Source organism: Penicillium rubens (genome assembly GCF_028828025.1).
Source record: "Penicillium rubens strain IBT 27055 chromosome Unknown utg000003l_segment0_segment0, whole genome shotgun sequence".
NCBI lineage: Eukaryota > Fungi > Ascomycota > Eurotiomycetes > Eurotiales > Aspergillaceae > Penicillium > Penicillium rubens.
This window is the reverse complement of record NW_026890601.1, coordinates 5,174,085-5,194,644: the sequence shown is the minus strand read 5'-3', so window position 1 is coordinate 5,194,644 and position 20,560 is coordinate 5,174,085. Positions and strand designations below refer to the sequence as shown.

The 20,560-nt window shown below is 49.6% G+C and overlaps 10 protein-coding genes across 10 annotated transcripts; 5 read left to right on the top strand and 5 right to left on the bottom strand.

Annotated features, from left to right (window-relative positions):
- Positions 1-240: 240 nt before the first annotated feature.
- N7525_008196 (cupin domain-containing protein) lies at positions 241-915 on the top strand (the record flags this gene model as incomplete). The annotated part of the gene is made up of 1 exon (XM_002568628.1): positions 241-915. One exon carries the CDS (start codon positions 241-243, stop codon positions 913-915), a length of 675 nt encoding a protein of 224 aa, XP_002568674.1.
- Positions 916-1,297: 382 nt separating this feature from the next.
- On the top strand, positions 1,298-1,597 carry N7525_008195 (uncharacterized protein; the record flags this gene model as incomplete). The annotated part of the gene is made up of 1 exon (XM_061214327.1): positions 1,298-1,597. The coding sequence occupies one exon, from the start codon at positions 1,298-1,300 to the stop codon at positions 1,595-1,597; it is 300 nt and encodes a 99-aa protein (XP_061068758.1).
- A 27-nt stretch (positions 1,598-1,624) lies between these two features.
- Positions 1,625-2,112, top strand: N7525_008194 (uncharacterized protein; the record flags this gene model as incomplete). Its single annotated transcript, XM_061214326.1, has 2 exons — positions 1,625-1,901; positions 2,003-2,112. The coding sequence occupies 2 exons, from the start codon at positions 1,625-1,627 to the stop codon at positions 2,110-2,112; spliced, it is 387 nt and encodes a 128-aa protein (XP_061068757.1).
- Positions 2,113-2,505: 393 nt separating this feature from the next.
- On the top strand, positions 2,506-4,473 carry N7525_008193 (uncharacterized protein; the record flags this gene model as incomplete). The annotated part of the gene is made up of 1 exon (XM_002568627.1): positions 2,506-4,473. One exon carries the CDS (start codon positions 2,506-2,508, stop codon positions 4,471-4,473), a length of 1,968 nt encoding a protein of 655 aa, XP_002568673.1.
- Positions 4,474-4,771: 298 nt separating this feature from the next.
- On the bottom strand, positions 4,772-6,585 carry N7525_008192 (phosphotransferase family protein; the record flags this gene model as incomplete). The annotated part of the gene is made up of 4 exons (XM_061214325.1): positions 4,772-5,664; positions 5,714-6,091; positions 6,139-6,441; positions 6,492-6,585. 4 exons carry the CDS (start codon positions 6,583-6,585, stop codon positions 4,772-4,774), a joined length of 1,668 nt encoding a protein of 555 aa, XP_061068756.1.
- A 1,376-nt stretch (positions 6,586-7,961) lies between these two features.
- Positions 7,962-9,489, bottom strand: N7525_008191 (aurora family serine/threonine-protein kinase; the record flags this gene model as incomplete). The annotated part of the gene is made up of 3 exons (XM_002568625.2): positions 7,962-8,066; positions 8,116-9,336; positions 9,397-9,489. 3 exons carry the CDS (start codon positions 9,487-9,489, stop codon positions 7,962-7,964), a joined length of 1,419 nt encoding a protein of 472 aa, XP_002568671.2.
- Positions 9,490-10,533: 1,044 nt separating this feature from the next.
- Positions 10,534-11,458, top strand: N7525_008190 (SNARE domain protein; the record flags this gene model as incomplete). Its single annotated transcript, XM_002568624.2, has 3 exons — positions 10,534-10,568; positions 10,623-11,239; positions 11,382-11,458. 3 exons carry the CDS (start codon positions 10,534-10,536, stop codon positions 11,456-11,458), a joined length of 729 nt encoding a protein of 242 aa, XP_002568670.2.
- A 76-nt stretch (positions 11,459-11,534) lies between these two features.
- N7525_008189 (histone chaperone napB) lies at positions 11,535-12,809 on the bottom strand (the record flags this gene model as incomplete). The annotated part of the gene is made up of 3 exons (XM_002568623.1): positions 11,535-11,653; positions 11,710-12,546; positions 12,695-12,809. 3 exons carry the CDS (start codon positions 12,807-12,809, stop codon positions 11,535-11,537), a joined length of 1,071 nt encoding a protein of 356 aa, XP_002568669.1.
- A 1,910-nt stretch (positions 12,810-14,719) lies between these two features.
- Positions 14,720-15,850, bottom strand: N7525_008188 (NmrA family NAD(P)-binding protein; the record flags this gene model as incomplete). Its single annotated transcript, XM_002568622.1, has 2 exons — positions 14,720-15,134; positions 15,207-15,850. The coding sequence occupies 2 exons, from the start codon at positions 15,848-15,850 to the stop codon at positions 14,720-14,722; spliced, it is 1,059 nt and encodes a 352-aa protein (XP_002568668.1).
- A 2,008-nt stretch (positions 15,851-17,858) lies between these two features.
- On the bottom strand, positions 17,859-19,712 carry N7525_008187 (putative lysophospholipase; the record flags this gene model as incomplete). The annotated part of the gene is made up of 3 exons (XM_002568621.2): positions 17,859-18,176; positions 18,265-18,629; positions 18,698-19,712. 3 exons carry the CDS (start codon positions 19,710-19,712, stop codon positions 17,859-17,861), a joined length of 1,698 nt encoding a protein of 565 aa, XP_002568667.2.
- Positions 19,713-20,560: the final 848 nt, after the last annotated feature.

Below are 20,560 nucleotides of genomic sequence, written 5' to 3'. Positions count from 1 at the left end.
CACTTTACCCAGATATTTGTGAAAAGCAAAGAAGAAAGTTGGGATTAACATAGTATAGATAGGGTGTAGGAACGGTATGCCTATTCCGGTGGTAGATCGCGGGAACCCTATCCGATCCCTCCGACTCGGATCTGTTGCCGATCTTCCCCGCAAAGTTGTATATATTAAAGTGGACAGCCCGTGTGATCAATATCATTCATGCCTCTTCACACCTCTATTTCAACAACCCAAACATCCAACATGGTTGAAGTTCGACAGTACCACCTGTTCCCAACAGATCTCATCCCAAACTCGCCGAGACCTTTACTACACTATAAGAATGTCCTGGCTCGGAAACCAAGCAGCTCCCATTGCGATCCAGCCGAAGTCTGGGACATGTTCACCCAGAATGGGTGGAAAGTGAATTGGATATTCCGATACAGTGAGACACAACTATCGCACTATCACTCCAAGGCCCACGAGTGTATGGCCGTTCTCTCTGGCACCGCTAAGATCCGATTCGGCGTCGCCGACACATCCGACGATCTATTCCCAAACACGCGGGGCTCCTCTTGGGAGGAGGGCGGGGTCGAACTGGAAGCGGAAGCTGGCGATGTTTTTATTATTCCTGCTGGTGTGGCGCATAAGACATATGACACGAAACCTGAAGCAGAGTTCAAGCTCTTGACGCCAGGGACAGGGCATGGTATCGAGGCCGAGGATCCGAAGAATGCGTTGGCGGATATTCAGCTATCTGAATACACCATGATGGGAGCTTATAGCGGTGGTGATTGGGATTTCATCAAAAGTGGGGGAGACTTTGAGAGAGTATGGGCGGTTCCGAAGCCGAGTCATGATCCTGTATTTGGAAAGTCAGAGCGAGGACTTTGTATGACATGGCGTGGAAGTGGCGGCATTGTGTCTGCTCGTCTGTAAGCTGTGTTAGGGCTATAGCCAATTCATTACAAGAGAGATTACCTTTGAGCTCTCAATCCGACGACCTGATCCTCAATTCATAGACTGTAACAGGCTTGATTCAGTTGTACTAGGCCAACATACCGTTTATAACAATCTTCAAGGAAGATAATCGGTCCCGTCTCGGTGGTGAAACGCACTGCTGGATCAGACCCGGGCCCGATGCAGGGCCGCCTCCTATTGGTCAACACATCGGTCCCTGGCAGGCACTCCGGACCCGAAGCAGAATCAGGCCTTTCCGTTGGTTGGCTGGCACTATGGATGGGAAGTATAAGTACTTCAACCATGTCCCAGACCATGCTCCTTCGTACTCAACTAGTTGAATGAGCGCTTCGACACAAAGATGAGCAAGATCGGCGACAAACATTCAACTTCTTCCGGGGGGTCACCTTTTCCTGAGAAGGAAGCGGGAGACCTCGAAGCGGGCCTTGCAGCGAACAGCTCCCCAGAGCCATCCCTCGACGCCGAAGTTGATACAGAACCTAACCTCGTCACTTGGGATGGGCCAAAGGACCCAGAAAATGCCAAAAACTGGCCTAATGGTCTGAGATGGAAGAACACCTGGACCGTCTTTCTCATTGTCTTCATCTCGCCCGTATCGTCGTCAATGGTTGCTCGTCGGGAGGAGGTTGTGGTCGTGTAAGATGCGCTCGTACCGTGCTAGCCGGTCATGAACGTTTTCTTTGCCCCGGCTGCGCTTCCTCCTGCGTGGCGGCGGCGGCTGATAGACGCACTGGAGCTTCGCTTTGCTGCAACTGGCGCACTTCGGTACCGTGCGGTTACACTTAATCTTTTTCCGTACGCAGGATTGGCAGCTAAAGCGCATCACAGACATCCGGGCATCGGAGGAGCCATTGAGCACATCAAGGGATGTCCTTGCGGGAGCGGGAGCACGCGGGACAAGACGGGAGACGACCGTGGTATCCGTGGTATCCTCCGTTGCTGGGGTACATGCTCCAGCTTTTACAGGACGGCTTTGGCCGTTTTCCGTTTTCCCTTTTTGGTATTTGTGTTTGTGTGTAGCAGCTAGGGACCTCCTCGTCAGTAGGTACCTACCCCGCTTTGCTTAGTGGGCGCATTGCACGGGCGAGATCCCATCAAATTCAGATCACTGGTGCTCAAAACTCTCCTTCAGAACTCGCTCTGCCTTCGGTGTAAGGTGATATGCGTGCTTCGATATCTTTGCCTACCTGCACTATTAGCTGACCTATGCCCTGCTACCGCAAAGGGAGCAAAGACGATCGCAAAGAGGATAGCGAATAACTTGATGTTGAGGGAATATTGCCCCCAAAGTCTCGAGGCCTTTGAAGAGTCGAGAGCGCTGCGTAAAATATACACCAACGCCCTCCGGCTTGGTATTTTGGGATGGTCTTAGGGCTCCGAAATGCGCCCCGGGCGACTCCAGAAGATGACTAAACGGGTTAAGAGGCCCGGGGGGCCGAGCGGGGCGATAAAAAAAAAACGCGATAACATTCCCCCACAGTATATAGAATGTCCCTCATTTCAAGAATTGACGACTTGTTTTGCGCTTTTCATGACATCTGATCTAGCATGACAGTCCGAAATCCTCTTCCGCTCTGCGACGAGTGGAAGGACCCTGACGAATATGTCAAAGCCCTTCTCTCCTTCGCAACCGAGTCGGTCATGTTCATGAACCTTTGCGGTGGCGTGCATATCCTCGATTTCCTGACGCGCGATCCCGATCTATACACTTCACTACTGCCAGAAGACTGGCGATTATTCTTTGATCATCACGACATCCACAGCATTTTGAAACTGCTGCTACGAGAGGACATTGGCCCGCTGTGCGAACCCGCCGATACAAACGCAGACACCGAGAATGACAGGACATGGAATGGAGGGGCATTCCCCCCCGCAAGCTTTCTTGAATACATTCGCAACATTCGACGACTGAGTCTCCGCCGCGAGTACACCACATCTGAGAAGAGTGAACCCCTCCCGAGACATATTGCTGTTGGCATGAACAAAAAGAAGAAGCACGAGGTTGAGGAATTCTCTCGCTATGTCGCGTCTTTGTCAGAGACGGTAAATGAGCGTCGCGGGGAACCATTATCTCACATTGTCGATTTTGGGTCGGGACAGAGCTACCTGGGGCGCATGCTGGCAAGCTCGCCCTATCATAAACATATCATTGCTATCGAGCGAAAGCACCAATACATCAGCGGTGCCAACCGTATGGATGTCGTTGCTCGACTAACTACGGAAGAAAAGAAAAAGACAATGCACAATGCAAAGTTAAACAAATTGAAGAAGCAATGCAGCGTCTGTACCGACACCCCAGAACTAGGCCCAGACCTGAACCCTTCGGAAAAGCCTGAAGCTCCTAGCTTGGGGGTGGGAGCCCCACTGGGACCGAGCGATGCAGTGCCAGAAGAACCTGCTGGGCAGGATGAAGATACCACGATCTCTAACATGCTAGGCGATATGACCCTAGAAGCCGATGATGTGCTCGACTCAACGTACAGAAAGCCACATGTGCCACATGTACCAAAGGCACGTCCGAAGGTCGATACCAGGGGCACAGTCAGCTACATAGAACATAATATCCAAGATGGCTACCTAGAACCGATCATCGAGCACGTCGTCGACCCAAAGACATCAGTTGAAACCCGGACCAGCACAGAAGAAGTCATCATCCAACCCGAAGAAATGAAACCTAGTGACGCCCGGGTGATGGTGGTCTCTCTACATTCATGCGGAAACCTCGTCCACCACGGGCTCCGATCGCTAGTGCTCAACCCTTCTGTCGTTGCAATCGCCATGATTGGCTGCTGCTACAACCTCCTGACCGAACGATTGGGACCAGCAACATACAAAATCCCCATCCTTCGATCTGCCCACCCCCGCCTCAAACAAACTGGATCGTCATGGGACCCGCACGGATTCCCAATGTCCAAGCTTTATGAAGACTACCAAGCAAAGACCACAAAAGGCCTCAAGCTCAACATCACAGCCCGCTCAATGGCCTTACAGGCACCCCACAACTGGGGCCACGCCGACAGCGAAGATTTCTTCACACGTCATTTCTACCGCGCTTTGCTGCAACGCGTTCTTCTAGATCGCGACATCATCCCTAAACCCGACATCCCCGACGATCTCTACAAAGACGACGCAGACAACCCCAACTCGGAGGGTATAGCGCTGATCGTGGGATCCGTGCGAAAGTCCGCATTCGAGAGTTTCACCGCGTATGTGCGTGCTGCAACGGTCAAATTGAGCCGTGATCCCACCCGTGGCGAGTTGGTCAAGGAGCGCGTCTGTACCATGTCTGAAGAAGAGTTGCAGCGCTATGAAAATGAGTACTTGCCCGCACGCAAGAATCTCAGTATTGTGTGGAGTTTGATGGCGTTCAGTGCTCAGGTTGTTGAGGCTGCTATTGTTGTTGATCGCTGGCAGTTCTTGCGCGAACATGACTCTGTCAAGGAGTGTTGGGTTGAGCCTGTGTTTGAGTATGGGAAGAGCCCGCGCAATCTGGCTATTATTGGGATCAAGAAATGATTCATGTTCCAATTTTGTTCTGCATTTAGATATGGCTGGAGTTTGTGCTTTGGGGGGTTTGGGCATTCTGTGGGTCCTGAGAGGACTCAGTACATAGTGGGATGATCTACATTTGTACATCGATGCATAGAACGTGGGTTTTCGCGGGCATATATCTTGGACTGTGAGGGCGCTCGCCTCACAGTGCGAACGGCAATTAGGCCACGACAGACCTTGACGTTGCAAGTTCTTTCTCTGATAGTACATATGTACACTATAAGTACCTTTGTAAGTAACAGAAGTAGTGGACCCCAAGGCATCAAAGGCCATCCAAGGAGAATGGCCATAACCTCCGGACTTCATCTGGGGTTTTGTTAAGATCTGGCTTGGAAACATAGTAGTCGAACAACATCTTGTTCCGAGACTTCATCTCGGTGAAATCGTACTCTGGAGGGATCCAGCCGTCATCATCGGTGTCAAGGAGTTTCTTCACGAAGCTGCGTATTTCATGCCATTCTTCATAGGCCTGGAACTCCTTCTCATGTGCTGCGATCTGCTCGTCATTGAAGTGGAGCGATATATCTGTTTCGAATCCGAGCTCCCGCTGACTGCGAAAAAGTTCAATCAACGTTTCCCGGAGCGGAAGAATCCCCTCATCCCAAGTATCACCACAGCGACGGAATAGTTCCTTTAGTGCCAAGGGAAGTTGCATCGCTCTCCAAGCCTTCTTATCATTCAGGAGTGTTGCAACCTCATAGGCCTTAGCCCAAGTAGCCTTTTGTTTAATGTATAAAGCAATTTCTTTGTCTTCGGCTTCCATGTCTTCATAGCCAGGCGGAAGCTGAGGCATTACCTGGCCCTCTGGGTAGTCTTCCGGTGGTGCTAGAAAGGTGGGCCATCGGACTTGCATAAACAAGGGACTGATGGAAGTATGCTGCCAGTCAATGAAGCCAGTGACCTTATCCGGCTCATCCTCAGCGACAAAGATATTGCCCATATGAATATCAGTATGCCATAATGTAGGCTGGGATTGCGCTAGCAGCTTAACATTGGTTGCCATTGCTGGCATAATTTCTTTTGCCACACCAAGAGTTACCAAATGTTCCTCTAAGGGACTATTTAAAGAGGCCGGTAGTTTCGCCTTGGGACCGTGTTGAGATTTGAGAAGCGAACGGTTGATAAGAGCTTCGCCGAAGTCACCGATGGTTTTCCCTGTAAGGTATTAGCCGTATGTCGGTTGAGGAGAAGGGGCAATACTTACAGGGGCCATAGTGAACATCAGGACTATGCTGCATGAGCCAGTGAGAATCACATGAAGGACCAACGCAAAATAGACCTTCAGGATCCACAGATGGATCTAACGGGATCGATTCACGATCACTCAAGGAGCCTTTGTGATATAGACTGCCAAAGGCTGGAAATGGAATCTCAGCAAGCTCATGCTCCCATTGTGTGAGACGTTTGACGATTGATAAGCGGTCAACATCGCCCATTTCAGTCCATTTTTTGAAGATCTGGACTCCAGGAACTCGTTCCATCACAATGTACTCAACACCCACGGGGTTGGTTGAGTCGGTACTCCATGCTAAGACCTTTGGCACGGGAATTGTGGTATGCGTCCTGACTGAGCCAAGGACATCTATAAGTTCCTGCATTGGCTGTATTCATATAAAACATCAAACTTACCGAAGTCCAAGACCGCAACCTCGGATGCCGTGCAGTACATAGGCCTTCCTGCATTCGGGCACGGAATCTTGACGATGTATTCACCGCCATCCAGGGTTGTCATAAGGAGGGCCTTGCTGAATCCACCCTCCATCTTGTCTATGCTTGAAACCTGCTGTGTCCCAGTTCCAGAGACGTTTGCGATCACACCACACAACCGGTCAATGTCGAAACGAACATAGCGCTTCGATAGCTGGCTTTCTTCCTCGGAAAGAAATCGGCCATTTGTGTATTTAAACAGCTCTTCCTTGGAGATTGTATGTCCTATGATTGGATTAGTCTCCCGAATTAGGAAACTTGTGCACAACTGATACCTCGAGACGTGATAGATAAGTGTCTTTTGGACGTGTCGAGAAACAGGCTCCTCTGAGGAGGTCGAAGCCTCAAGGCTTTTCTCAAGGCCTCCATGGCGAGAATGCGTGGCTGATACGTACCCTGAAGAGGGTTTCAAGATGAGCTGAGGATATAGGGTCGAATTAGGAGACATTTAGATATCACCTAGGCAACACCGCGCACCTGGGCACCGGAATCTTACCTAAGCGCAGATGTCAGCCCTCCCCCGGGGCCCCCTGGAGATCTACCTGGGGAGAATACATGGGCGACCCAGGTTTAGCATATTTATCGTGTCTACGAAGGTGGATTCTACTAACGAAAGTGTAACCATTCGAAGATGATGTAGAATGGGCAGTATATGTAGCTATTGGCCGGGAAATAGACAAAACATGGTGGACAAATTCGACGCGTGGTCCAGAGGGAGAGAGTGTTGCTGTTTGAAGTTGGAATACACGTGGGATTGTGTTGGGCTATAAGGGACTCGGGGAGAGGAAAGAGCGAAGGACGAGAGAATCTTGGAAGGTAAGTTTCTTCCCTAACCGGTTTAGTCTGTGTGTTATATAGGAAGATACTACATGGATTGCTCAAAAGTGCACTTCTGATCTTCACGCCAGTGCTACATCGATATATCAATTTCATTCACTTCTGATCTTATGGCGGTAGCAAATTCAATACCGAAGGCTTAGCAAAAGAGGCGATCACAATTACCAGAAAGAGCAACGACGATATTCCAGATCAACCCTCGTAAAGCTTGCTCGCCACTTGAACCATTTATACGTGTATAATCCAATCCCGTACCTGTTTCCATAGCTTCAGCACATCATCCATTTTTCGGGCTTGCAACTGCGGTGAAGTACGCCGGCTTAGAAAAGTAAGCCTCTATCATCTTCACAAGATAGGCCGGATTGGAGGAACGAAGCATCTCTTCAAGTATCTCATCGATTGCTGCTCTCTCTTCGGGGGTAGGATCAGCACCACGCATTTCCGAACAGCTGCATCTATCGTACAATGTCCAATGCCCTTTGTCCGCTGGGTCGTCAAGTGGCGTTTCAGGCAACACCTACAGCTTCGACCGCAGCAACCGCCTCTTTCAGCACAGTCTTTAACTAGCTCGGGTCGACAATACCACGTTGGACGCTCTGCGAGGCGTCGTACATCTGTTTCAAGCTCCGAGAGGAAGAAATGCTTCGCATCTGTAGAGTTCGTGCTGCTTCAGGCATATTTCTTTTTGGAGATCCTGTATCTCTTCTTCCCATTCCTTCACCTTTGACTTATTTTCCGGAGAGGACACTGGCTGTTCAAGCTTTTTTTCGATGTTATCGCAGCGCTGGACAAGCCCTCGCACAATCATCTCGGCAACTATGGCCTTAACAAATGCATCGCGCGGGAATTCAAGCGTTTGACGTTTGATCTTGGCGGTGACAGAAATGTCGACCGCCCCGTGCTATCCCTCAAGATTTATCTTGTTCCGCGACGCTCTCGCAGTGTTTGATGATCCAAGGGTGTTGTCGGACTTTCTCCAAGGAAATTCTCTGATCCGAATCAAGGATAAGTAGCTTGATTGCTGTTAGCAGTCGGTCACTATTGTTTTGGAAATGTCTTCACCTTTTTGATAAGATCAGTGGCTTCGGGACTGACGAAAGAAGGAATTGACATATCTCCTTTAGCGATTCGCCTATGTGTCATATTGGGTGTGTCCTCAAAAGGTGCCCTTCCGACCAGGAACTCATACATCAGAACCCCCAGAGCCCATATGTCCACCTTGTCATTATAAGGCTTCGAGCTTCTCTTCGGGTCGACCATCTCAGGAGGCAAGTAGTCTAGTGTTCCACACATCGTAAGCCTGCGCCCACTTGGTGCATGAACACTCCACCCAAAATCGGACATCTTCAGTTCGCCGTGCAGACCAACGAGAATGTTCTCGGGCTTTATATCTCGGTGAATAACGTGCTTGCGATGTAAATATCCTAGCGCGCTAGCCATTTGCGCGATGTAGCGGGCTGCCTTCCACTCTGGGAAACGATCTTGTCTTTGTAAGTGCTTGTATAATTCCCCTTTGCCGGCATACTCGAGAATCAAAAATATTCGTTTTCGATCGTGAAAGTGACCGTATAGTTGTAGGACGTTGGGGTGACGCAAATTGCTCTGAATCTCGATCTCACGAGCCACCTGTTTTTCGACTCTTCCTTGTCGGATCTCATCCTTATGTGGCACCTTTAGCGCACAAATGAAACCAGTCCCTCGTTCTCGCGCAAGATATACTCGTCCAAACTTCCCCTTTCCTAGCGGTCGGCCAATTTCGAACATGCCTAGGTGTAGTTCTTTGGGGACAGGCTGTTTGATAAGCTGAGCAGAGTGTTGTTCTGCCTTCACCGCCGCATTAAGCTGATCAACAAAAACAGGTTGTCGACTCTTTGTTTTAGCCACCTGCGAAGGCACGTTCTTTGTGGCTGTGACGTGTTGCTCGGCATAATAATCTTTGTGTCTTTGTGTCTCGAAAGCTGTACCTTGTGTCTGCAACACAACAACGGAGAGGGGATGTCGAGCCCGGGAAGGCGCTTTTCCGTCTTTGGATTCAGGCACTCGGGAAGCAAGTGTGGGCTTAGTACCAGTGTTGGGGCGCTTATCCACCTTCGGCATTTCATCCGTCCGCGTCGAAAGAACCGAGGGAGGTGCTCGGGCTTGGCGAAGAGACTTTCCGCCATCTCCTTGAGCCACTTGGGAAGCAACGGGGTCGTCGATTGTGCACTTTTGTTTGTACGAAGTGGGCTTGGAGCTTTCTGCTGGCCGTGTTTTGCCCGATGAATACGTGCTTGGGTTCGCGATCTGCTCTAAGTTATTAACCATGCGCCTCTAGATATCTTGTAAGTCATGGGTCGTAGTTACCTTGGCGTTCTGGTGTAAATCGATCCCATCTTGCCCGTCATCATCATGAACCGACAAATGCTCGAAGCGCGCCTCGAGTGCCTTTGTCGCCATACTGGTTTCCCTTATGTTATAGTTTCACCCTTGAGATCAAGGAAACCGATGTTCTCGGGGAAATCCTTTCGTTGAGATCCCCGGAAAGCTTGTAGTGATGGTAAGTAGCAGTGTGGGACCTGAGCTAATTTAAGGTTAATCATGTCCTGTAGGTATGAATTCAATGTTATGGACAGACAACTGCATCCATGGATGTTGCTACGGCAACCAGTAGCCTCATGGATGGCTCCTATTGGCTGCTTCATAGATCGGCTGATGGCACGGAACTGCACCTTCCCAGCAATTTATCCCTTGATTCGATTACCCGACACCTGGAAAGGCTCCTCATCGACGGCATACTACAACATATTGAGCAAGAAGGAAAAATCGCAAACTCTTAGAAAACGAACAGTGTCATAGAACCGCTGGCTGTCACGGTAAGCAAGTTATAAGGATATCTCACAAGAGTATCAGGTGTTTCCACTTCAATTTATGTCGACTTGTCTAAAAAGTATAAAGCCTGGATATCTCTCATCTCCCTTTAGTCGTGGAGAGATAGAGGATGGATGGGCCTTGATTGGGAATATAGCATTGCACTATCTCGCTACCGCGTTGGATGGGGCTCTAGGATATAGGGAGGTGAATATTCTACAATAACAACCAGAGCCGAAAGGATTGGCGCCGCGCGCCTTGTGGGAAGATTCTAACGAGGCATGATATGGGCAAGGAAGTTATCTTTCGCATATAGCTTTTGGGGAGCATCCAAAAAGACAAAGAGTGTTAAAGCTCTCCATGTAGATAAAAAACTAAACTTGTATTCAAAAACAGAGATAATGGCTACTATCGTCTCCGTGAAGATATACAGGTCTTTGAAGTGCTGCGTCCTGCCAAGTGGAGGTTGAGTTGGCCTAAGGCAGAACCTATTTGTCCAGGCCAAAACTACGCAGTTGTCTCAACGGCCCACCCTAGCAATCAGTCAGCAACTCCTGCCTCCGCTCCCTCGCCCGTGGACCAACCCGAGGCCGAGAACTATCAACACCACACCCAATACCCCATACCGCAGCCATGGAGCACGCAGACCCATTCCTACAAGTCCAAGCGTAAGCTCTACAAACCCCAAGACACATAACCCCAACTAACCACCAAAAAACCAGCGACGTCGTCGCAACACTACAAACCAGCCGACCACTCTTCTCCTCATATCTCCGCATCCGGTCTCTAGCCAAAAGCCCATCCAACCCCGAACTCAAGCAAGCGCGCTTAGAGCTCGAAAGCACCTTAACAGAGCTAACAGCGGACCTAAACGACCTCGTCGAAAGCGTTCGCGCAATCGAACAAGACCCCTACCGCTATGGACTGGAACTAGAGGAGGTGCAGCGGCGGCGCAAGCTCGTCGACGATGTCGGTGACGAGGTCGAGAAAATGCACCAGGAGCTGCAGCAGGCTGTTTCCAATTCTGCCGTTGATACCCTGCCCAATCCCGCTGAGTTTGATGCTGCGCTTGAGGAAGAGGAGCGCGGTCGTGGCGGGGAGGATTATTATGCTTCAATGGAACAGCAGCGTCAGTCGGAGCTTATGCATGAGCAGGATGAGCAGCTTGATGGGGTTTTCCGCACTGTTGGTAATCTGCGCCAGCAGGCTGATGATATGGGTCGGGAGTTGGAGGATCAGGCTGTTATGATTAATGAGGTTGATACGCTGGCCGATCGGGTTGGGGGGAAGTTGTCGAATGGGATGTCGCGCATAAAACATATTGTGCGCAAGAATGAGGGTAAGAGATTGTCTTCTTCATTTTTTTTTGGCCCTGTTTACTCCATCTATGCTGAATCTCTATCTCTACTGCGGATCTCTACTCCGATGGATGGTCTGGTCTGGTATGGGAATCTCAAGTTCAAACTAACTTTTCCGACTAGATACATGGTCCTCGTTTTGTATCGCGGCACTCATATTCGTCCTCGTCTTATTATTAATCCTCCTCATTGCACTGTGATAATACAAAATCAAGGTGTTAGGTAAAAGCAAAAATCATCAAAAGGGGGGGTCATGGCGTTTCGGGTGCAAATGGTTTACTTGCGAGCCTTCTTGTTCGGGCGCGACTCACTTTCTTCATCGGAGTCGTCTCCGTCCATTTCCTCCATATCGAGGTCCATATCTTCGAGCTCCTCGCCGATCTGGAAGGATTGAACTGCGGTCAAAGTTAGTGGGGGCAAACATCTCACTCCTCATCCGGGATCTACATACCGTAGTAGCTGAGCGCATCGGGCCAGAGGTCCTCGGCAATGGCAACAGCAAGGTCATCTCCGTCGGGGAAGATATCGATTTCCTCAAGTCCCGCGGAGTCATCCTCCTCATCCTCGTCGTCGGAGTCACCAGCATCCTCCATCTCCTCGCCCTTCTGGACCTTGACCCAGCGAGACTCGATCTCCTTAGCAGCCTCCTTGGACTGAGCAGCGGAGACATCACGGCCGCGGTATCCGAAGAATCCGAAGAAGCTCATGCCAACAGGGCTGGGGTCCTCGTCATCCTCATCATCCTGGGCATTGGCAACCTCATCCTCAGCCTCCTCAACCTTCTTAACAAGAGCAGCGTACTCGGGCAACTTCTTGCGGTCACCGCCGTTCTTCTTCTCGGCCTCGAAAAGGTCACAAGCAGCATCGAGCATGCCCTTGGTCAGGTCCGAATCCTTCTTCCAGTTGATGCGGACGGGCTCGGAAACCAGACCCTCCCAGGTGCGGGTCTTGCCAGCGGCGTTCTTGGAGACCTCCTGGCGCCAGTAGAACTCCTTGACGAGCTTCTCGTTGGTGAAGAAGGGGTTCTCCTCACCGGTCTTGAACTCAAAGGTGAAGCGCAAGCTGCGGGGCTCGCCGTTTCCTTGGGCGTCGAGCTCGAATCGCTCAACGTTCATGTTCTTGAGACATTCGCCGAGCACTTGGGCGTCGCTGGACAGAATGTACTCGTCGATCTCGGGGGGAGCACTGGCGAACACGCGCATCCAGAACTCAGCCTGCACCTCGGGGATATTGATGATCTCGCTGCGCTTCTGGATCAGAGGGGTCATGAGCTTGACAGAGTGGCGCACTGTGTAGTGTATGTTAGCAATTGGCTCATGGATAACTACGCTTCTCGATGAATGCCATTGTCGTGTTCCTGGTAGAGTAGACTCTGCAAGCTGTTTTACTTGCCCCACCATAACAGAAGAGAAACTAGGAAATCTTTGGAAACATACACTGTTCAACCTCAGCACGAGAGAACTGCTCCTCCAGAACAGCAATCTTCTTCATAGCAGCCTCGGGGATGCTAGGCATCTCGACGCGGTCAAGGAGCGACTGATCGTTAGACATAATGGGTATTCGTAATGATGGGTCGTAAAATAAAGCAGACAAATACACAGAAGTGTTATAGAGATAGAAGGAATAGAAGAATGGAGGAAGAAAAAAAGATCAAGAGGGAAAAGAAAAACAATTAAGGGACGGCAGAGGGGCAAAAAAAAAAGTCAAAAAAAAAAAAAAAGCTATGCGCATCAGACGGAGAGGAGCTAGGGAAGCTACATGATGATACTTTGTGGTACTTCCTGTTCCATGGTACTACAGCGGAGAACCCAAGTATCTCTATGTACCCAAGTGTCCGGGCAATGGTGGGGGATTAGTCGGCCTCAGGTGTCGAGTACTACATCATACAAAATTCAGAGAAAACTCTGACGCTGATCTTTGTGGATCTCCAGGTGTCCAATGTTAGTATTCGATTATAGAACGTTCTGGTCAGTAGTTCTGGCTGGCGCTAGTTAGTGAGGACTGGAATTTTGGTATGTTGAGAGGGGTATAGCTTGATGGTGGTAGATGGAGTTGGTAGCTTTCATGGTATGTGATAAATTGCTGAGAGATATTCAATCCTCATCATTCTAACTATCCATCTTTTGATTCTGATTTGACATATGCCGGAGACAGCCAAAGCTCACCGTATGTCTATCAGAACTTTCAATTGGAGCCCCAATGCATACATTTCCACCAATCAGTAGTATGTTTTAGGTAAATATCCATTCTGCTTTCTTTACCTAGGTACGTTGTATGTCTAGTAGGATAGTAGGATAGTAACCCTACCTTGCACTTTGTAGACTCCTAAATTGTTATATCACATCTCATCTCCGCAAATACCATTATATGCACCGCCACTCATAGCCACACCATAATCAGATCCAACATGCCCATCTCGACCCCTCCGATAAGACAAGAGAAGCGGGGGCTCAGAGGGAAAAAGCAAGCATGTAAAGTAAAAAGATAAGAAACTTAGAAAGAATACTTTATTTTGACGGCGATTCATTCTCTAGGTCAATCCATACATAGGGGTACATACATAGGGGGTATACACTGCATAATTATATCCGTACACTTCTACATTCCAAGGTCTAGATTATATGTTTTATAACTGAGGGCCCCCCTCTTCCAACTCAATTCCTTTTCCGGAGTCCGAGTCCGTCACGTTCCCCTCGTCTGATTCGTCCATGCATGGCCCAGTTAGATAAGAGGAGCGGTCTGCGTGTCGAGCGAACCAACGTGAACGCACGGGACCTGCAGGACTGGTCGATTGGGGCGGGCACGAGGCACGTTGTGCGATGGTACCAAATTAGAGAGACGAAAAAGAGCCGGGGGGTGAGTCCCGGGTTCTGATCTCGGGTTTCTAGGGGCAGATTCCTGGGATGTAGTGGAAATAGGAGTCAAGTGAAGTGGAAATCGAAGGGCATATTCGTCGTAGATTTGAGCATAGATCTCATGGCCAGTAACCAGAGTCGGGATATCTTATTCCATATTTTGTTTTTCCTCTTTTCGAAGCTTGGTGTTGAGGATGGGGTTCATTGAACCAACATTGAAAAAGAAACAGCAATATTGGAAAGTAAAACAAGGAGAAAGCAAAAAAGCACAACTTTTTTTTTTCGGTGATTCAGATATATCAAATCAAAACCACAAAGCAAAATGAACCTCGTCCAATGCTACCTCAAGCATCTTCCGATTAAGAACCGAGGTTAAGTCATGAAAGTCCATATATCCCATGCCCGTTCGCCAAGAATGCAATGATTAAAAGAAAGACAGAACGAAACAGCAAGGGCTTCACATGCACAGAACACATCACCATGCACGTCTCTGCTCAGATCGAACTGTCGTAAGAGAAAGTAAAAAGAAGCAAGGCAGTGTCATCAATAGGCCAAAGGGCAAGAGCCACAAAGACAAAAGGGGGGGGAAAAAAAGGAAAAAGTCTCTCAAACCATCCAATCAAGGCCATTAGCCTCTTCTTCCACAGGGAACACTTCCCGCGCGTACTCTTCCATATCGCGCCATCCCTGCCACAGATGTCGAGACTCGTCCGTCACCCGTAGCGAGATGACACCGCCAGGTCCTTGCATCATACCTGCACCGGCACCCTTTCCACCCGCCGGTCCAAGACCCTTTGGTGAGCCAGCGGCGGGCTGTGAGAACTCCGGCTGCGGGAAGTAGGGAGCATCGCATCTGCCGAACAGTTCCTCCAGCGCTTCGAGCTGTTCTCGATATCCCGGCGGGATATTGACCTTGATCTCGATCTTGGGCACGCGGACGTACTGGCATGGGCGGTCCAGGGCACGCGAGAACGCAGCGCACACCTGTAACGGGGAGAGTGTTTCGAAGGTGAGAGCAATACTAAGAAGCGGTGTGTTAGCTAATCCTTTCTATCATTCTAGGCCGCAAACTTATATCTTTCCTGTCACTCACCGATGACCATTCCATTTCTTCGTGCCATCCTTGAAAATCTGCAGCAGAGTTGGACCAACATCGTGCTCGACATCCAGCCACGGCAACGGGATTTCCGGATCGAACGGCGCACGCCACTCAAAGCTCCCATCTGACAAGAGCTCCATCTGGAAGAGCGGGTATGGCAAGCTCGTGAAGTTGTTATTGTAGATGCCGGCGTAGACAAAGGTAGCGGGCATTCCGAGCTGACGGATGTAGTTCTCGACTGTGAACTTGGGAGCCCACTGAGGGACGGCGGGCCAGGGACCGTGAACGGAATGATCCGGCATACTGCTGTAGATGTAGTGTTGGATGGTGCCGGATCGCTTTGCGGCGTCTGCTAGATCGCGGCCGATGGCGACCTCGTCGCCGGACTGGGAAGTGGTGTTGATGAAGGCGAGCTGGGCGCCTTTGAAGAGCTCGTCCATTAGGGCGATGTTGCCGAGGAGCGGGCCTTGCAGGAGCGTCACATTGGGCAGTTGCTGGAGTTCTGGTGCGATCACGCCTTTCAGGGAGTGGATTTGCGCGCGCACTGAGTACCCCACGGCGGACGCGACGCGGATCAACGAGGCCGCTTGCCGGCCTGTCCCATTGACCACGGCAATGGTCTTCTGCGGTTGTGTCATCCGGGTTGATCGGGGGAGGGGGAGGATAGAGAGGGAGTATAGAGGAAGAGGTTTATCAGAAGAGGGGAGGAGAGATAAAAGAGAAATCTGGAGTAAGCCTTGGCGAGAAGGGCTTTGCGGTGGTGGGGTAGAGGTTGGAAAGTTGTATGTAACAAGAATCGTGATCAGACCTTAAATTATGCGATTGGAACAGTCAGGAGTTCTCCAAATTGACCTTCTGATCTGCAATTAATAAAATAAAATGAAAAATACTAAGTATTTAAAAAATTCTATAAAAAAAATTCTATAAAAAAAAAACTTATTCCACTCCCGAAAACGCGGAGAGACGAAAAGGATAAGATAAGAATTCACTTTATAGACAACTATACTCTATATTGTATACACTTCCTATATTGACTTCAATGTTCCTATATTGTAATTCCCTAATATATGCGTGATATATCCAGATAGAACAAATCCCATAACCAAACCTGAACGAGAAGAGAAAAAAAAAAAAAAAAAGGGGAAAAAAAGAAAAAAGTCCACAGTGCGGTCTCGTCCACAGGTTTTACGTAAATCGGCACCACACCTGGGACATTTTCGGCAGCACGGGAAGATCCTGATTCGGGATTTAGTTGGGACTTGCTATATTGTATATTGTCTCTATACTATTCTAGCACATCTATATACCTAGATATCTATCCTATCCGTCTATAGATATCTATCTCTATAGACGTCTATACATCTATACATCTATATATCAACGCCAAGCTTTAGAATCAAATATCGGAATCAGAATCCTCAGGGAAAGAGGGAAATACTACCTAAAATAGGACAGCTAAATCGCGCAGGTGACTTCATACCACTACATCGTTCGCGAACTTCCTGTTCCACCAACTGTCTGCCAGGGACAGCCTCACGTGGTGTATATATCGTATCTCTGCTCCAGGATGTGGGCTAGTGCTCTCAATGGCGGCGTTGGGGCCTTGGCACAAGTTGACGTGCTACACTGGCCATGTCCGACTTGCCATTTCACCCGATACGTCGATTGGACAGGGTAACAAGGTACCGACAACAAGGTACCTACACCATACACAACAACATACCGGAGTACCTTTTTAGCAATTAGGAAATTAGTCTGACATTACATGTAGTCTCATATGTAGTCTCATATGCGGTTAACCCCGCAAATCCTTCCCAGAGCCCATCACATCATTCCTGCATCAGCCACATAGACTATTTTCCCTATTTTCCAGATCCATCAATGTGCTTGAGAATGATATGAGTGTACTCCGTACTCCGTACTCTTGTACCTATTATGTTGTCCGATGTGGGTATAAGAAAAAAGCAAAGAAAAGGAAAAAGCAAAAAACATGCAGACCCCACCATTAAAAGAGAGTTGGAGTATTTCCCCCCTTTTACTTTAAGAACTATACGATCTAGAACAATACATATCCATCACCTTCTACCTTGGTGGTCACAGCCCTGTCCAAATGCACTATGAACCCCAGAAAACCAGTGGAAAAAAGAGCAAGGGGAAAAAAAAAAAAAAAAGAGAAAAGCGTCCTTATCTTCCCCACTTAGTGGCAGCATCCCGGCTACGGCAGGGGCCGATCTCCGCGGGTGAAATTCCCGTATTACATCGTGCCACAGCTAAGAAGGCAAAGTAGGACAGCGATTCTGGCGTGATCGAAATGGAGAATGGAGTCTTCGGAAGATAATGTGCGACATAAACAAAATGGTGTCAGAAAAAAAAACCCGAGGGTACTCTTATGTCTATTATTCTATACTGCATGTCATCACGCAAAGCGCAGGCTCACCCGGAGGCCAATGCCCCCTAAAAAGAAAAGAGACATATCTCACACGAACTATACTCCGTATGTAAGCAAACAATCCTACATAAAGCAAGGAAGCATACGACACAATGCCCAACCCAATTCAGCCCGGGCCGTCTGAGCCTAACCTTCGACCCGAAACCCCATGACGCAAAGAAAACAGAAAGAAAAATAAAATAAAATAAAACGCCTACCTAAGAAGGCGCCGACCCAGGAATCACCCGGTTCTTATCAACATCCTCCTCCATCTCCCGCTGGCTGATCTCTTTCGGCCCAACACCAGCCATACCCCAAACGAAGGGACGATGACGTGCCAGTAGCTCGGCGGCTGGTCGCTCATCTGAATGCAGGTGAGCGCCGGATTTGCGGAGGAGGAGCGTGTGCTCGGAGAGACCCGCGTTCGCGGCCAGGAAGAGCGGGGTGCGGCCGGCGCGATTGCGGAGGTGCACGGAGCCGCCTTGCGATAGGAGGAAGTGGAGGATTTCGATTGACGGGGAGGTTGCTGCCAGGTGCTGCGTTGGGTTAGTATGTGTAAGATAAGGACGTGGGAGGTAGGGGAGGGATTTGGGGAGGGAACGGGCGACATAGAGTGATACTTACGATGGGCGTGTTGCCGGAATAGTCGGCGTCGTTTAGGAGCCAGTGGTGTTCGGTCTTGGTGATGGCTTGGACCTTCTCCAGGTCGCCGTGGGCAATCGCATACCCCATCGATGTGAGTGTCTGGATGCGTTCGGGGAGGGCGCCGTCCGGGTGTCGGAAGATAGGTAATGATGACTCGGTCAGCTCGCCTCGGAGAGATACTGCCATGCGTCTGGCGATGGATTCGGGTGTCGATTCTGGTAGGGCGAGGAGATAGGCGAGCTTCGTCAATGCTCCCTCGGTTGTCATGTCGAGGCCGGCTACGACACCTGCTCGTGAGAGACTCATGCCTGTGGCATAGACTGGACTGACGCTGCCCGTGAGGCCTAGAGGATATGTCAGTCCGGATACCCTTACCCTATATCGGGGTGCCAAGCCGTTGGGCATAACTCACATTGCGTGATGTTCACGATAACAATCCCCCGCTGGATAGCACTGGCCAAGACGTTGATCATGGCATTATCCTGACCGGAGGGCGCATTGCCCGCGCCAAAAGTCTCAAGAATCAACCCGCGCAAGCCATCCAGCTTCAGCACCGCATCCACCATCTCTGGCTTGATACCGGGGAAAATACGCAGACAAGCAACATGAGTAGTATCCAGATTTGTCTGAATACTAAACGGCGCCAAGCTCGTAGGACGATGCACCATGTCCCAATTAACATTAGTCCGCATAGAAGTCGTAACCGCCAACGGGGCACAGTTCGGCGCATCGAACGCGGCAAAGTCACTCGCCGCAACCTTCGTCGTCCGATTTCCGCGGAACAACCGATTATTAAAATACAAACACACCTCGGGAATCATGAAATGGCCCGCAACAACCAACGACCCGAGCAGATTATCCGTAGCATCATTCTGGAGCTCAAGCATAGGCGCCTGCGATCCAGTAAGAACAACCGGCTTCCCCAGATTCTGCAGCATAAAGCTGAGCGCCGAGCACGAGTACGCCAGACTGTCGGTTCCATGGAGGACAACGAATCCGTCGAAGAGCGTGTAATTCCGCTCGATCGCCTCAGCGATCTGAGTCCAGCCCTTTGCGTCGATCGAGCTGCTGTCGAGCAGTTCTTCAAACTCGAAAACTGTATACCGTACCTGTCGCCCGTAGGCTGTCATCGGTGTGCGCAGGCTTGGATGTTCTTTAACTTCGCGCACGGCGTTGACAACCACGTCCATTGTTGCGCTGTCCGAGCCGTCGTTGAAGCTTGGCACCCGCGCCATGCATTTTTCTTGGAACCCGCGCGCTGGGATGAAGCCGGCTGGTGAGGGCTGCATGCAGATTGTGCCGCCTGTCATGATGATTAGAACGCGCGATTCTTGTGCCGTTTCCTCGGCTTTGGCTTCTTCCGGCACTGGAGTGGCCATTTTGGTGTGTCCTGTGCTGAGATGAGGGTTCAGGCCGGAAGATATCATGGTGAACGGCAGTTTCCGATTGTTGTGGTTCGTATCGTTTGGCCCGTGACTTGCGATTGCGGATGTAGTTTCAATGGTCGATAAATCCAGGGTCGATTGATACCAGATCAAGGCATTTATTCGTCAACTCATTCACGGTGAGCCACGATGATGATGTAGGCTGATGGGGAGATTTGGGGACACGGTCTAAGAAGAACCTTGAAATATTGGAATTTCGATTCAAAAGCCGGAAGCCGCATCAAATAGAAACGTTAAAACGTTAAAATCACTCAACCCCATCGAACTCCGTCGATCGTCGGTGATTGACTCTTTTGGCCGAAGAAGTGGGAGACTCCAATTGACCCCCCAATCGAATTACGTACAGCGATTGTCATTGGTCAATTCGAATTTAAGACTTCGACCCCACTCTTAGCGATCTCGGAGTATAGGCAGAGGGCTCCGGACTATCCTCACCCGCTCATTGAATTTGTCTGTTCTTGGACATTTTGGAAGTCCCAGGTTCATTTAAAGACGCCAAGCATACATAATTAGGCCTCCCCCTCAATATCACCAACTTTCCTTTTTTGAAGTTAGTCACGTGATACACAGTACTACTATGTTGTAGAACGTATACTAGCCTTTCGATTTTAACCTCACCTTGTCTCCCACGAAATCCGCTACTAGACTGGGATGACTCTCAGAATATCAAGCCTCCTGCGTTCAGAAATTCCGGTCCATATCCTACTTGAATTCATTTAGGGCACAAACAGAAGCAAGCTTTGACAATTGTGGTTATGAGTGCAGAAGGATGTAAAGTTTTGTTGGAGTGAAGGGGCGATATATATGGAAGTTGAAATTCATATTAGCAA